Genomic DNA, 17,132 nt, shown 5'->3' on the forward strand with positions numbered 1-17,132 from the left:
CTCTGATATCCAACCAGCCACTCTTCACTTTGCGAGTCTAGATAGTGTGTCAGCAGGCTGCTCAACAGAGGGGCACATCACAGCCGAGCTCCATCTTCCTCTTATTTTATGTCCACAGCTACACCGTTTCCAATAGATGTCACTGGAGAGTGACCAGAATCAGAAACCCTGGCTGACATTTCCTGTCTAAAGCCTGATGATGGGCCTCTCGATTAAAGCTGTAGTTTCCACAACTTCTCTGAAGCCAGAGCTTGACCATGTTTCAGTGCCTAGCCTCAAGTACCAAACTACTGAGCTATTAATGGAGCATCTCTTTACCATTGCGAATGGTCACACGTTGTTTTATATACACAAGTCATTTTCCAATTGGGCAACTGGGAGATGCAATAGACCAGCTGGCCTTTTAGCTTGGAGCCAAGTAACCTACTCCTTAAGAGTTCGTCACAATAAGAGTCTGGGGCACTCAACCAAGTTCTTTGTGGGATCAAATACATTGCACAAAACTATCATAATTTGGCACAAATTGACAACTTTGCTCAGAAAGCTCTAAGATGGTTGGTGTGGGAAGAGGCAAGATTCACACTGGGACAATTGGTTGGGGGGGGGGGGGAGAGATCAGGGGGGTTAATGTCCATTCTTGGAGCAGAGTAGAAGGAGCTTTACTCTGCATCAGATCCATGCTTACCTGAGATGAACATCCGTGATGCCGGAATTGGGTGGCCCAAGTAAAAAGAAATCCCATTTCCAAGCACCAATATCTTATTTTAATTACTACGAAAATATTTTAAGATATTTTGGTGAATTCCCAAGACAAAAATATAGGTTTCAGCATGCAGCACCAGAGTGACAGAATGTGAGCTAGTGCCAGTGAGTCCACCCCATATACTGAGCTCCTCACTCAACTGTGCAGAGGCAAGAGACTTTCTGTATTTGAGGGGGAGGAGAGAAAGAGGGAAAGAGGAGAAAAAAATAAAGAGAGTCTCATCGAAGGCTACTCTCACCCACCTCCTAAAGGACAGTTTCAAAAACTGCATTCGCAGACGCCTGGGAACAGATCATCCGGGCTGTTGATGTGGGGAGAAATTGGAGAAAATAATTGACACCTCAGCCACCACATGCTCTTCTTTTGATTTTGTTCCAATATACATGGCATTTAAATATGTGTTGCACATGGTAAATACCCCAGGCAGCCATTGTGCCCTTCATTCTGCAAATATGGTATCGGAGGGATGTTGAAATGTGAATTCTTTCTGAAAATCTGGCTTCCCAGATATTCTCAGACTGCAGATTTCACACTTCACGGTGTAGCACCTCCCCAACATGAAGCATGGCAATACACCAAGTGTATACTGCAGAGGACAAGCAATGGCCTTGAGCAATAACTGGAATGCTTGTTTAGGAGTTAACTTCTTGGATATTTTACTGGTGGTTATCCACATCCATCAGGAGAATGAATAAGTTGGGGGGAGTTCATCACAAACTCATACATTGTCTGTGAAAGCAGCAGGCTCGATGGGTCAGATCACCCTTTCGAATTCCATCCTTCAGGCTTGTCTGGGTTTTAATTAGGAGTTGGACATAGTGCTGTTGCATAACTTAATGTGCTCCAACCTGCTAAGCCACAGAGAGTACAGAGGTGCAGTTACTATCTGCAATTTCTGCACACACCCAGTTACTGACCTCGGTTGTACGGCCAAGGGCAGGTAACAAACCAAGGCCTGGGTGCTTCCTTAAATGGAGGTGGAATGGGAAAACCAGTTATCCAGGCTGCTCTTGCACATCTCCTGACTACCAGCACAAGGGCAGTGCTGGCAAAGGCCTGGGAACAGGCTGCTTGCCCGTTTTCTCAGAGGGCGGAGGAAGACAGTGAAAGTGCAAGAGGATTTAAATGGTGCACAAGCATTACCTCTTTGGTGTTGAAAGTCTGGACACTGTTTTCCACGCATTGAATTCAGGGCTGCTGCAGTAATTTTGCAGTTCGACCAGGGCTTTGTGTGTTTCTACTTCTCCTTGCCTCTGATATTCCTCCTCAGTTAGAAGCCTTCGGGGCTCTGGCTTGCCTCTTCGTTTGAACACTTGCCTAAAATTAGAGTTTTTAGAAAAGTATGAAAGGTCACGGTGTACTTTTAGTCAGAACTTGAGTTTTTTCTTCTCTCCAGTTCCAGGGCTCGCATCACGACGAGTCAAAACACATTGGAAACTCTTCTCTTCCCCTCTTCAATATGTACCCCAAACCCCCTTATTTCAGGAGTACAAGTTTATCACATATGCAAGATATATATGGCAGCAGGGGGGGGCGGTGTAGGTTGGAAACTGGTTATGTAACTGGACTAGTAATCCAGAGGCCTGGACTAATGAGGAGTCCAAATCCCACCATGGCAGCTGGAGAATTTAATTTCAATTAATTAAAATAAATTTGGAGTAAAAAGCTAGTATCAGTAATGGTGACCATGAAACGACCGGATTGTCATAAAAACCCATCTGGTTCAGTAATGTCCTTTAGGGAAGGTTGGCTCTTAACTGCCCTCTGAAATGGCCTAGCAAGCCGCTCAGTTGTATTCAAGGTGGCGGAACCACCACCTTCTCGCGGGCAATTAGGGATGGGCAATAAATGCTGGCCTTGCTAGTGACGTCCACATCCCATGAATAAAAAAAAATTACTTTAACAGACAATCCGAAAGATCAGCCTTTCGATCAATTGACCTGGTTCCTTATGGGAATTTAGATTATTTCTTAAGTTCCCTATTCAGGATCCACTACACAATCTCAAGGGCAGACAATTAAACTGTTTCCAGGTCTACTACCTACCACTAGGTGTCCAAGAGGTGTGCTCACACCACTTTGCTTTCATAATGCTGCAGTTACATTGTACCCACTGGTACAATACCAATAGGGTAAGCAATGCAAGCAGGGCATCGCTGTTGCATAATAATGCATCAGTGCAGGGTCCGGGTGTGCATGCCCATGGAAGAATTCTCAGCATGCAGGGTGCAATTTACTGTCTTAGTTTCATGCTTTTTAAAAAAAATAGAAAGCAGCATTTCCAGTTATACAGTCACTAGGTGTGTTCCTGGAAGCTGCTCGATGCTGGTATAAACCCACACCAGTGCTATTACAGCACATGTCTGATACAGGAGCAATGAAACTCTTGGCACAGTTTAAAAGGCCACATCAGAATAAACAGCTCATCTCTGTCAGCCAGCTCTCCAGATAGGGATGATTAATTAGTGATGGAGATGGAGCTTTGGGCTGGAAAAGCAAACACATCTTTGTCGTTCCATAATCCACCTGAGGCACTAGTACGTGTGAAGAGGAGACTTTCATCCCTTCAGACTGGCCCAAAGCTCAGCCGTAGTGCACCGCTTTAACCCTCTGATCCACTCAGTCCCCCGTCAATAGCTTTTAATAACACAACCACTTTCATACAGATCATGTGTGAACTTTGAGTCCTTGATATATTTGGGCCAAGAACTCTCATTACGCCAACAAATGGCTCAGAAACCGCGCAATAGAAAAAGGGTCTGTCCAGTGTCAAATTCAAACATTTCTATGTTTTGAGCTTTTCATCCAGATTTTAGCCAGGCCGAAATTGGTGAATTTAACCTGGTTTCTGTTCATTGTCTTCTGCAAGAGAGTGAATGTGTGTCTTTTGAGCAAGTACACACAACTCTGTCTGGGACGTTACACACTAAAAAAGCAACAGCAATTCTCTCCGGGCTGTGAAAACTGCCGAATGAGCAAGTGCCTTTGAACTACAGCAACATGGTGCTCTTCTGCCTATGTTGAGAGATCAGGAGTAACCCTGGGCACCCCCACTGTATCCAGTAGTCAAAAGGGAGACAGTTGACCCTGAGGCACGATAAATCCCATAAGGTTTTAGATCATACATGTTTGCCAGTGGAAGCTGCTTTTTAAGATAAGCACAAGTGTGTTGGGAGACTTGTAACAGTTCATATCTGTACGTTTCCACAAACCGTGTATATGTAAACATCATGCTACACAACACTCCCACAGATTCATTCCTTTTGACAAATTTGCTGGAGTTCTTTGAGGATGTAACGAGCAGGGTGGATAAAGGGGAACCAGTAGATGTAGTGTATTTGGATTTCCAGAAGGCATTTGATAAGGTGCCACATAAAAGGTTACTGCGCAAACACAAAAAGTTAGCATGCAGGTACAGCAAGTAATTTGGAAGGCAAATGGAATGTTGGCCTTTATTGCAAGGGGATGGAGTATAAAAATAGGGCAGGCCTGCTACAACTGTACAGGGTATTGGTGAGACCACACCTGGAGTACTGCGTACAGTTTTGGTCTCCTTATTTAAGGAAGGATATACTTGCATTGGAGGCAGTTCAGAGAAGGTTCACGAGGTCGATTCCTGAGATGAAGGGGGTTGTCTTATGAAGAAAGGTCGAGCCTATGCTCATTGGAGTTTAGAAGAATGAGGGGTGATCTTATTGAAACATATAAGATGCCGAGGGGGCTTGACAAGGTAGATTCTGAGAGGAGGTTTCCCCTCGTGGGGGAATCTAGAACTAGGGGGCATAGTTTCAGAATAAGGGGTCGCCCATTTAAAACTGAGATGAGGAGGAATTTCTTCTCTCAGAGGGTCGTGAATCTGTGGAATTCTCTGCCCCAGAGAGCTGTGGAGGCGGAGTCATTGAACATATTCAAGGCGGAGATAGACAGACATTTGAGCTACAGGGGAGTCAAGGGTTATGGGGAACATGCGAGAAAGTGGAGTTGAGGCCAAGATTAGATTAGCCATGATCTTATTGAATGGCAGAGCAGGCTCAAGGGGCCAAATGGCCCACTCCTGCTCCTATTTCCTATGTTGTTCTTATGTTTGCTGGGACAGATTCCCAACACATAGAAGCCAATCATTCCTTCCTCCAGATGACACACCAAGAATCTTATTTGAGAGGCAACTGGAAATCATCTATCACCAATCAGTTTCCCCTCTCCAATCTGAATGACAGACAGAAGCCTGGCAGAATTGGCCCTCTAGGAAATGTCCCTCCTTGAACCCCTCCACAAAACCCACCTCTTTGACCAAGCTTTTGGTCACCCCTCCCAATATCATCTTTGGCTTGGCGTCCATTTTGTGATTACAGCTCTGAAGCGCCTTGGGACATTTTTCTACATTAAAAGGCACTGCACAATCACATGTTGTCCACGTATAAATGCAATTTAAGACTGGGATTCAAACTCCGGTCTCCTGGTTGATAGCTCAACACTCTAGCACTGGAGTTAGAGTTCTTTTCCAAAACCATAGTGTCAAAATATTCACTACAATAATCTGCTTTATTTTGACCCAGTCTGCTCTGTAGCAGAATAATGCCAACCCGATGCACTTGTTCCAGAGACAGGAGCAATAAATCTGTTTTTGCCCATTTTGCACAGCTAAACAGGTAGTTATTTCAATCTCTGGGAAGAGTTGATACACAAAACACTTACTTGTATGCAGCGTATGTCCACCTAAACGGAAGCTCTAGGTTCTTGATGCAGAAAGCTACAATGATGAGTGCCAGGGCAACTTGGCGTACTTGAATACCAGAGTACATTAGTAATAGTCCAGAGAGTTGTAGGGCCCAGTTCAGTAGATTGACACTTCTCTCCTCCTCCAGTGGGCCGTACTTGTAGCAGACAGCAAAACTGACAAAGCCAGATAATGTCACATAGCCTGAAACATCAACAGCACAGGAGGAAAAACCTTCATAAAAGGACTCAATGCCTGTTTCTCCCAGATAATCTGCAGACCACAGCCTATATAGTGTCTCAGCTGCAGAATGCTATATACCAAAGGGTGGGGAGGAGGCAGGCCGACTCAACCACACTATTTGGCAACGGGAGGAGCGGGCACAAGAATAAAGGCACCACACCGAGATCAGGTGCTTCCGCACTGCGAGGGAGGAAAAATAAAAGAGGGAGCATCACCCGGGCCTTTCTCAAACACGTCCTAGCTGCCGGTGACAGAAGAGCTGGCAGATGTCAGAGTGCTGGTCACCTAGCTGGCTCGGGTGTGATGTGTGACTGAGGAGACAACAAAATAGAAACTTTTTTTTTTTTTAAATTTCTGAAATCTGCACTTTCTTGCTACTCCTTCCCTCCCATGTGACATGCACTAGTTCCCCAGCCCAAAAAAACCCACTTAATTGCTCAGGGCAATATTCATCCTTGAAAGTCAGCAATACTCTGCATTTGGAAATAGCTTGCAGTAGCAAGACTGTCTGAGAAAATTGAACTCTGCTAAGTCAAGTCTGTTCAAATCAAATGAGTTTCTTAAAAGAGCACACACTTAGGTCCCCCTTTAAAATCATTTCAATCCAGAGGTTTCAAACTCTACCGATATGAGGTAGTCTGTAGCAGTGCTCGCAGTCGATGGGATGATGCGCTGTTTTATAATGACAGGAGTGTTATAAAATACATTGTGTGTTGCATGTTATAACAATCAAAACCAAACAAGATTAAGTGGTGCTGTTGGATAACTAATTTAAAAATAAATCTACAAAGAAAACGGATTATGCACGCGATTGTCCTTTACAACTGATAAAGAATGATTGGTGAAGTTTCACATCTAGGTCTTAATTTCAATTTATTGAATAAAGTTAAGCCACCACACGTGCACACAATTTGGCCAATTATTCCGAATCTGCTGTGCACAATACCATGGTTGTTTCATTGGCAATAATGGCATCATGTGGCTTTTACAAAGTGCCGTCTCTAGCAATCCACACAATGGAGGCAGAAGCAGCTTGTACATCCTCCCAAGAGCTGAATGCCGCAACTTCTTGGCTCTTTTCCCACAAAAGGCATTTTTTTTAATTGCTGGAGTTTGGGGGTTTCAGAGTTAGTCCCTCGGGGGAGGTAGAAGCAGAACACGAATCAATCAAACTCTGACTTCTTCCCTGGAAACATAGTAATCTGATGAGTCCCATTTACTGCTTGCCTCATCCCACACATTTGCTTTGGACATGGTAATACTCTTGGTTAACAAGGAGCGGAGGCTGCGGGTGGAAACACTGGGTGCCCAGAAGTGAGGGGAGAAAAAAAAAATCAGGTCAAGTACCAGCAGGAAAGTACAGGGTCCGAGTTGTGAAGGTGCAAAGTGGAAGTGAGGCACACGTCCAGTACAGATGCAGAGGTCTCCAGAGAGGCACTGAGCTCACGCATATGTAAAGCACAGAAAATACCAGCAATGAGGCAGAGACTGCCAGCTCTAGGAATGGAGCAGAGCTCAATCACCAGACCCGAGAGAGAAGCCTGTGCAATGGACATTTGGTGCAGGGAGTGCGAGGGGCAGATTTTCCTCTTTCGTGCTTGGGCACACGGGATATTTGCCTTTATTAGCCGAGACACAGAATATAAGAGCAGGGAGGTTATGCTTGAACTGTATAAAACACTAGTTAGGCCGCAGCTAGAATACTGCGTGCAGTTCTGGTCACCACATTACAGGAAGGATGTGATTGCACTAGAGAGGGTACAGAGGAGATTTACGAGGATGTTGCCAGGACTGGGGAATTTTAGCTATGAGGAAAGATATTGGGTAGGCTGAGGTTGTTTACTTTGGAACAGAGGAGGCCAAGAGGGGACTTAATTGAGGTGTATAAAATTATGAGGGGCCTAGATAGAGTGGATAGGAAGGACCTATTTCCCTCAGCAGAGAGGTCAATAACCAGGGGGCATAGATTTAAAGTAATTGGTAGAGGGGAGTTGAGGAGAACTGGTTTCACCCAGAGGGTGGTGGGGGTCTGGAACTCACTGCCTGAAAGGGTGGTAGAGGCAGAAACCCTCACCACATTTAAAAAGTACTTGGTTATGCACTTGAAGTGCCGGAACCTACAGGGCTACTGACCAAGAGCTGGAAAGTGGGATTGGGGGGGGGGGAAGAGCTCTTTTTCGGCCGGTACAGACAAAATGGGCCGAATGGCCTCCTTCTGTGCCGTAAATTTCTATGATGCTATGATAATGCAGTGCAGGGTGGAGCACATACAAGAAAAATATGGGAGGGGGGGTGCGGAAGGATGAGGATCTCATGCCTGCGATGCAGCCCGCCCGATTTCCCTTTAATTTAAATGGATGGAAAAGGCAGCGGGCTGTGTTACAGGTGTGTGATCCTCTACAGCCGATTTTCCCATCAGTGTTCCACTCATGCACGTCACATCAGTGAGATAACGTTTAGCGAGTTAAGAATGTCATAGAATGGTTACAGCACAGGAGGCAGCAATTCGGCCCGTCGAGCCCGTGCCGGCTCTCTGCAAGAGCACTTCAGCTAGTCCCACTCCCCCGCCCTTTCCCCGTAGCCCTGCAAATTTTTTTCCTTCGGGTGCTTATCCAATTCCCTTTTGAAAGCCACGATTGAATCTGCCTCCACCACCCTTTCAGGCAGTGAATTCCAGATCCTAACCACTCGCTGCGTAAAAATGTTTTTCCTCATGCTGCCTTTGGTTCTTCTGCCAATCACCTTAAATCTGTGTCCTCTGGTTCTCGACCCTTCCGCCAATGGGAACAGTTTCTCTCTATCTATTCAGTTTTGTCATTTCTCATTATGCTCTAAATGTCATTCTCAAGCAACGTGCCTGCTGAAATGAATTCTGCCAGGCTCCTGATTACTATCCAATGGCTCGTGCTGGAAAGTACGTATGTGTGAACATCCAGGATTGTGCTCAACTATGATACCTTATATATGGTCAAATTGCCTGGCCCCACACTCCATCTAGACTCCCAATGAATGGTCACTTGGGCAAGGTACCAGAGGGTTGCTGGTGCCCTTGGAATCATATCCTAGCAAATATCACAGCTTCAGGAAAAGGAGGGGGACAGGAGAAAACACTTTTTGTTCCAAAGATGGTTAAATTGCCGTACAAGACTCGGCCTCAGTTTTGTCATCCAGCGTCACAGGAGGTACAGATTTATAGCAGATAGGCAGACGATAGGAGAGAATAGTATCAGCGCCCAAGGCAGAGTGTTCATTTTTGGTTGTGAACTCCCCATTATTAGCCTCAAACAACAAGAGTACTATTAGTTCCCATTAGTTCAATAGTATAAATTCATCAGTCACAAAGTCCTGTTGACAGAATGCAAGTAGAAATGATGTCATCGGCCAGCTGGACTTCATTTTCAAACAAATCCTACGTCTACCATAAATTAAAAACAATCTCACCTAAAACGTACTGCCAATACTCTCTTAGGAGAAACTGTAAATTCCTCAGTGTCACTTGGATCAGATACAGAGACACAGACCAACCGCCCACCACCAGCAAGTAGAGAGAACTTTTCTAAAAAGAAAGGGAAAAATTAATAATTGATTTTTTTTGGTGTTTACTGAAGGTGGGGTACATCCATGCTGGATCATGGGGCAGTCACAGCATGTAGAAGGAAAACTCCCACTTTCTGCCCAACTTCAGAACAGTGTCCCCAAATCATGCACAATTGTGAATTTTGCTCTTTACCCAAAGCAGCCTTCATGACAGCCTCTTAGAACATAAGAAATAGGAGGAGTGGGCCATTCAGCCCCTTGAGCCTGCTCCGCCATTCAATAAGATCATGGCTGATCTTCTACCTCAACTCCACTTTCCTGCACTATCCCCATATCCCTTGATTCCCTCAATATCCAAAAATCTATCGATCTCAGCCTTGAATATACTCAACAACTGAGCCTCCACAGCCCTCTGGGGTAGAGAATTCCAAAGATTCACCGCCCTCTGAGTGAAGAAATTCCTCCTCATCTCAGTCCTAAATGGCCGACCCCTTATCCTGAGACTGTGACCCCTGGTTCTAGACTCCCCAACCAGGGGGAAACATCCTCCCTGCATCTACCCTGTCAAGCCCTGTACGAAGTTTGTATGTTTCAATGAGATCATCTCGCATTCTTCTAACCTCTAGGGAATATAGGCCTAGTCTACTCAATCTCTCCCCATAGGACAATCCCCCCATCCCAGGAATCAGTCTAGTGAACCTTTGTTGCACTCCCTCTAAGGCAAGTGTGTCTTTTCTTAGTTAAGGAGACCAGAACTGTACACAGTACTCCCGGTGTGGCCTCATCAATGCCCTGTATAATTGTAGTAAGACTTCTTTACTCTTATACTCGAATCCCTTTGTAACAAAAGCTAACCTACCATTTGCTTTCTCAATTGCTTGCTGTAACTGCACGTTAACTTTGTGATTCATGTACAAGGACACCCAGGTCCCTTTGTACATCAGCATTTCCCAATCTATCACCATTTAAATAATACTCTGCCTTTCTGTTTTTCCTACCAAAGTGGATAACTTCACATTTCCCTACATTGTATTCCATTTGCCTTGTTCTCTTCACAGCTTACTTTCCCACCTAACTTTGTATCAGCAGCAAACTCGGATACGTTACACTCAGTCTCTTCATCCAAGTCATTAATATAGATTGTGAATAGCTGAGGCCCAAGCACTGATCCTTGTGGTACTCCACTAGTTACAGCCTGCCAACCCGAAAAAGTCCCGTTTATTCCTACTCTCTGTTTTCTGTCCATTAACCAATCTTCAATCCATGCTAATATATTACCTCCAATCCCATGAGTCCTAATTTTGTGCAATAACCTCTTGTGTGGCACCTTATCGAATGCTTTTTGAAAATCCAAACACACATCATCTATTGGGTTCCCCTTATCCATCCTACTAGTTACATCTTCAAAAAAACTCTAAACAGATTTGTCAAACACGATTTCTCTTTCATAAACCAAGTTGACTCTGCCTATTCATATGATTTTCTAAGTGCCCTGTTACCACGTCCTTAATAATAGATTCTAGCATTTTGCCTACTACTGATGTCAGGCTAACTGGCCTATAGTTCCCCATTTTTTCTCTTCCTCCTTTCTCAATAGCGGGGTTATATTTGCTACCTTCCAATCCTTGGGGACTGTTATAGAATCTAGGGAATGCTGGAAGATTAATAACAGTGCATCCACAATCTCTGCAGCTACCTCTTATAATCCTAGGATGCAGGCCGTCAGGTCCAGGGGATTTGTCGGCACTTAGTCCCATTAATTTCTCCAGTACTACGTCTTTACTTATACTTATACTGATTTCTTTAAGTTCCTCATTCTCTCTAGACCCTTGGTTCCCCATTATTTCTGGAATGTTTTTTGTGTCTTCTACTGTGAAGACAGATACAAAGTATTTGTCTAATGTCTCTGCCCATTATAATTTCTCCTGTCTCTGCCTCTAATGGGCCCACGTTTACTTTCACTAATCTCTTCCTATTTACATACCTATAGAAATGTTTACAATCTATTTTTATATCACATGCTAATTTATTCTCATTCTTTTTCTCTTTCCTCATCAATTTTTTGGTCCTCCTTTGCTGAATTCTAAAATCCTCCCAATCCTCAGGCTTCCTACTCTTTTTAGCAACATTATAAGCCTCTTCCTTTGATCTAATACTATCTTTAACTTCTCTTGTTAGCCACGGTTGGACCACTTTTCCTGTGGGGTTTTTGTGCCTTAAAGGAATATATATTTATTGCAAATTAGGTATGAATTCTTTAAATGCTAGCCATTGCTCGTCTACCATCATATCTTTTAATGTAGTTTCCCAATCTACCTTAGCCAACTCGCCCCTCATGCCTACATAGTTTGCTTTGTTTAGATTTAAGACCCTAGTTTCGGGCTTAACTAAATCACTTTCAAACTTAATATAAAATTCTGTCATATTATGGCCACTCTTTCCTACAGGCCCCTTTACTACAAGGTTATTAATTAACCCTTTCTCGTTGCACAATACTAGATCTAAAATAGCCTGTTCCCTAGTTGGTTCCTCAACATACTGATCTAGAAAACTATCTTGCATACATTCCATGAATTCATCCTCCACTTCATCCTCCACACGATTACAGCAAATTTGCTTTGCCCAGTCTATATGTAGATTAAAGTCCCCCATGGTTACTGTATTACCTTTGTTACATGCGCCTCTAATTTCCTGATTTATACTCTGCCCTACATTACAACTACTGTTTGGGGGCCTATAAACAACTGCCACCAATGTTTTCTGCCCCTTGCTGTTTCTTAGCTCCACCCAAACTGATTCTACTTCTTGATTTTCCGAGCTAAGATCCTTTCTCTCCACTGTCTTTATCCCATCCTTTATCAAGGCTACCCCTCCTCCTTTTCCAGTTTGCCTATCTCTTCTAAAAGAGAAGTATCCATCCCATTCAGATACACCTGTCTCGGTGTTAGAATGTTCTAGCTCGGGCAGTCTCTACCTAGCTTCCAGTGGGCAGATGTTCACAGCACATAATTCCTCTTAATTCAGCACCAACTTTGCAATCTCACTCAGAACACAAGGACTGCTTTTATGAGAACAAAATGCACACTGGTGCAGAAGTGGCTCCTCTTCTGGAGATTGGGACACTTTAGAGGGAGCTTCACCTTGTACCGAACTACGTCTGGAAAGACGATGGTGACAGCGGTTACAAAAAGTGGAAAAATGTTCAATTGCCCAGCACAGACATACATCACCTCAAGTGCAAGAAAACTCAGCTACTGTACAAGGTCATGCTCACGAAACAGAGCAGAAAAACAGAAATGAGTCAATTTTGCCACATTACAAAGTGACCCTTACCAACTTACCTTGGGTAGCAAACGAGCCAGGACAAAGATGAGAATGATGAGTGAAGCCAATACTCCAAAACTCATTCCTGACGTATAGAAGAAAAGCTGACTCCTGAAAGGAAAAATATATCAAATACTTTTCACACTTTTTGATCTGTATTTAAAAAGAGCAGCGACAGCATGAGAACACAATCTCCCCCCCGGCACCAAGCTGGCATCTTCCACAAAGCAGAAAAGTTCAACGAAGAGAGGCACAAATTATGACCTCCAGCTCAACTCTTATTACAGAAACCAAAATTCAAAACTATTTGGCCTCCTTTTTCCAAGTTATTTTTCTTTCCCACCCCTTCAATCCTTCCCCATCCTTCAGCATAACATTCCAATTCAGTGCTTGACCAGCTGACTGGTACTAGCCCTCTGCTATTGGAGCTCCTGAACCACCCACTAGATACCCTCCTCCCTCCAATTCATGTGCGGAAGCATCTTACTCGTTTCCAAACAGCCTGACTGAGATTGAGAACTCACTGGGTCAGACATGAACTTGTCTTAGTGCTACATGCCACGGCTACTAAGAGAACTGGTCCGATTTTATCTTGGGAGAGTGAGGAAGGCATGCGAGGCTTCAGCCACCCTTTTACATAAATGAGTCTTCCAGCAGGACAACAGAGTTTGGAACTCAGCCAGCAACCAGCAGAAATGAAATCTGGAAATGTCAGGGATGAGGGAAAAGCTGCAAGTGACGTGGGATCAAGGTAGGAGAGAGAGGAAGACAGTAGATTTTGGATGATCAAGCCAGATCTAGCGGTGGACAACCAACACAGGAACAGGAGGCAGCCATTCACCCCTTGAGTCTGTTCCGCCATTCAATTAGATCATGGCCGATCTGCATCGTAACTCCATTTACCAGCCTTGGTTCCGTATCCCTTAATACCCTTACCCAAAATCTATCAATCTCAGTTTTGAAAGCTCCAATTGACCCCCAGCCTCAATAGCTTTTTGGGGGAGAGAGTTCCACATTTCCACCACCCTTTGTGTGAAGAAGTGCTTCCTGACATCACCCCTGAACGGCCTGGCTCTAATTTTAAGGTTATGTCCCCTTGTTCTGGACTCCCCCCACCAGAGGAAATAGTTTCTCTCTCTCTACCCTATCAACTCCTTTAATCACACCTCGATTAGATCACTCCTTAAACCTTCCACATTCAAGGGAATACAAGCCAAATTTATGCAACTTGCCCACTATTTAACCCTTTTAGCCCCGGTATCACTCTGGTGACTCTGCGCTGCTCCCCCTCCAAGGCCGATATATCCTTCCTGAGGATCGGGGCCCTGAACTGAACCCAGTGTCCAGACGGGGTCTGACCAGAGCTCTGTACAGCTGTAACAGAACCTCCACCTCTTTGTATTCCAGCCCCGAGATAAAGGACAACATTCCGTTAGCCTTCCTAATGATTTTTTGTGCCAGTCCACTAGCTTTGAGTGATTTCTGTACTTGGACCCCGAAATCTCTCGGCTCCTCCAGTTCCTGGCTTCTCACCGTTGAGAATAATCTGATCGATCTTTCTTGGGTCCAAAGTGGATGACCTCACACTTTCCCACATTGAACTCCATCTGCCAGAGTTTTGCCCACTCACTTAATCTATCAATGTCCATTTGCAACTTTCTGCTCCCACCTACACTATTTACTGTACCACCTAACTTCAAGTCATCAGCAAACTTAAATATACAGCTCTCTATTCCTTCATCCAAGTCATTTATAAATATAGTGAAAAGCTGTGGTCCCAGTACAGATCCCACTAGTCACATCCTGCCAATTTGAGTACATACCCAGTATCCCGACTCTGTCTCCTACCTCCTAACCAATTCACTATCCAAGCCAATAGGTTCCTCTCATTTTTGTTAACAGTCTCTTATGTGGAACCTTGTCAAATACCTTCTGGTAGTCCATATAAGTAACATCCATAGACACTCCCTATCTATCACGCAAGTTACCTCCTCAAAAAATTTAATTAGGTGCGTTAGATAGGACATGACTTGCCCTTTACAAATCCATGCTGGCTCGCTCTGACCAGCTCATATTTTTCCAAATGCTCAGTTACTCTGACCCTAATAACAGATTCTAGTAATTTCCCCAGAATTGACATTAGACCAATAGGTCGATAATTTCCGAGTTTCTCTCTCTTGCCCTTCTTAAATAGTGGAGTGACACTGGCAATTTTCCAATCCAAGGGGACAATTCCTGAATCAAGTGTGTTTTGGAAGATCATGACTAACGCATCAACAATTTCCTCACCTACTTCTTGTAAGGCTTGAGGGGCTAAATGGCCTCCTCCTGTTCCTAATACCCTAGGGTGGAAACCATCGGGTCCTGGAGATCTGTCTATCTTTAATAATATTTTCTCCATCACCATGTTTTTTTTTTTTACTTGTATTGAACCTAGTTAGTTCCTCCCCTTGATTTATTTTTAGTTTTCCTTATATCTCTGCTATTTTATCCTCATCCTCGACTGTGAAGACCAATACAAAGTAGCTATTTAGTAAGTCTGCCATTTCCTGATTTCCAATATCACCTGCGTCTGTCATTAAGGGGCCCACATTAATTTTAGCCACCCTCTTTCTCTACTATATTTGTAAAAAAAACCTTTAGTGTTGTCCTTGATATCCCGCGCAAGCTTTTTCTGGTATTCCCTTTTTGTGGCTCTTACCATTTTCTTTGTATCCCTTTGCTGTTCTTTATATCTCTCCCGTGGAATCTGCACTGTTCTTTGCCTTCATATAAACCCAGTTCTTTTAGTTTTAGACTATCACTCACTTCCCTCGTTGACCAAGGTTGTTTAATTGCACATGTAGAGCTCTTGCCCTTTAGGGGTATGTACTGGTCTTGTATTTTACCAAATACTTTTTTGAACATCTCCCACTGTTCATCTGTAGTTTTCTCTGTTAATAGTTCTGCCCAGTCTATTGTGGTCAATTTCTGCCTCATCCCTCCAAAGTCAGCTTTACCTAAATTTAAAGCCTTGGTTCGTGACTCCCTTTTCTCCCTCTCAAACCTAGTATCGGATTCGATCATATTATGGTCACTGTTAGCTCGGTGTTCCCTTACCGTTAGATTATTGACTAATTTAGGCTCATTACTCATCACTAAATCAAGGTGGCCTGTTCTCTTGTTGGTTCAAGAACATATTGTTCCAGAAAAGTGTCCTGAATACACTCAGAAATGTGTTGCCTCTGGGACTCGTACTGTTCTGCTTCCCCCAGTCTGTGTGAAAATTAAAGTCTCCCATTATAACTACTCTGTTTTTGCAACAAGCATCTCTGATCTCCGCATTGATGTACCCAGCTACTTTGTCACTGCTATCTGGAGGTTTATAAACAACTCCCAAAGTCTTGCATACTTTTCTATTCCTCAATTCTACCCATAACATTTCCATTGCCTCCTCACCCTTACTGATATCCCCTCTTTCTACTGCTGGAATCGTGTCCCTGATCAATATTGCTACTCCTCCTCCTTTTCCAATCTCCCGGTCCTTTCGAAAGACCTTATAACCTGGAATATTTATCTTCCCGTCATGCCCAGCTTGTAGCCAGGTCTCAGTGATGGCCATTACATCATACCCTTTTAGCTGAATTGGCACTTCTAATTCACTTGTTCTATTTCTTACGCTACGTGCATTTGTGTATAGAACCTTTAGTTTGGCAATAGACCCTGTCCTGCCTTTATGCCCTGATGTTTTTAAACACATGGTTTAACTCATCAAAATACAAGTAGTGATAAAAAAAACAAGGAATGTGATCAGTTATTTCCTATACTTTTTTCTGAACCTGAAGTATTTATATTATCTTTAACACTTGGTGGCCTGGGCTTCACTCTCATCCCCTTTTTTAGTCTTGAGGCTATTTTTATTTCTGTCTGAGCAGCCCCCCCCCCCCCGGTTTAAAATCCTTTCTACAGCCCTATTTTTCCTTTCCATTAGGACCATGGTCCCAGTCCAGTTCAGGTGCAACCCAGCCCAGCGGTACAGCTCCTTCCTGTCCCAGTACTGGAACCAATGTCCCACAAAATGGAACCCCTATTTCCCATACCAATCCGTTAGCCACGTGTTAACTTTCCTAATCTGTTTGTCCCCATGCCAATTTGCACGTGGCTCAGATCAAGGGCCTGCCTTTTAATTTAGCTCCTATCTCCTGGTACTCCCTCAGCAGGGCCTCTTCTCTATCTCATTTGTCCCAACATGGACCACGACAACTGGATCTGCCCCCTCGAGATATCCCTTGCCCTGGCACCAGGTAGGCAACACACCCTTCGGGATTTTCTATCGTCACTGCAGAGGATGCTATTTATCCCCCTAACTATTGAATCCCCTATAACTTCTACGCTTCTATTCTGCTCCTCCACCCTTTAGACTGCCTCCTGTCCCAGTGTGTCGAGGTCAGCATTGTGGCTGTCCTCCCCGCAGTCTTTCTCCTTATCCTCGCAGGTAGCAAGTACATTGTACCTGTTGGACAGGACCAGTGTCTCCTCTATCTTCTCTCAGTTCCCCTTACCCTGGTGA

The 17,132-nt window shown here is 44.0% G+C and overlaps 1 protein-coding gene across 1 annotated transcript in view; it reads right to left on the reverse strand.

The window, feature by feature from the left end:
* The window catches only part of nemp1 (nuclear envelope integral membrane protein 1), a 50,456-nt gene that overhangs the window by 2,857 nt on the left and 30,467 nt on the right, over positions 1 to 17,132 (reverse strand). The window contains exons 5-8 of the mRNA XM_085972963.1: positions 12,601 to 12,694; positions 9,164 to 9,278; positions 5,458 to 5,683; positions 1,907 to 2,080 (exon numbers count right to left, since the gene is read on the reverse strand). Of these exons, the coding sequence (XP_085829089.1) occupies positions 1,907 to 2,080; positions 5,458 to 5,683; positions 9,164 to 9,278; positions 12,601 to 12,694 (609 nt within the window). The remainder of the gene's footprint in view (positions 1 to 1,906; positions 2,081 to 5,457; positions 5,684 to 9,163; positions 9,279 to 12,600; positions 12,695 to 17,132) is intronic.

The sequence above is a fragment of the Somniosus microcephalus genome, chromosome 33, assembly GCF_052327205.1.
Source record: "Somniosus microcephalus isolate GS21.2 chromosome 33, FLI_Smic_1.0, whole genome shotgun sequence".
NCBI classification, from domain to species: Eukaryota; Metazoa; Chordata; class Chondrichthyes; order Squaliformes; family Somniosidae; genus Somniosus; species Somniosus microcephalus.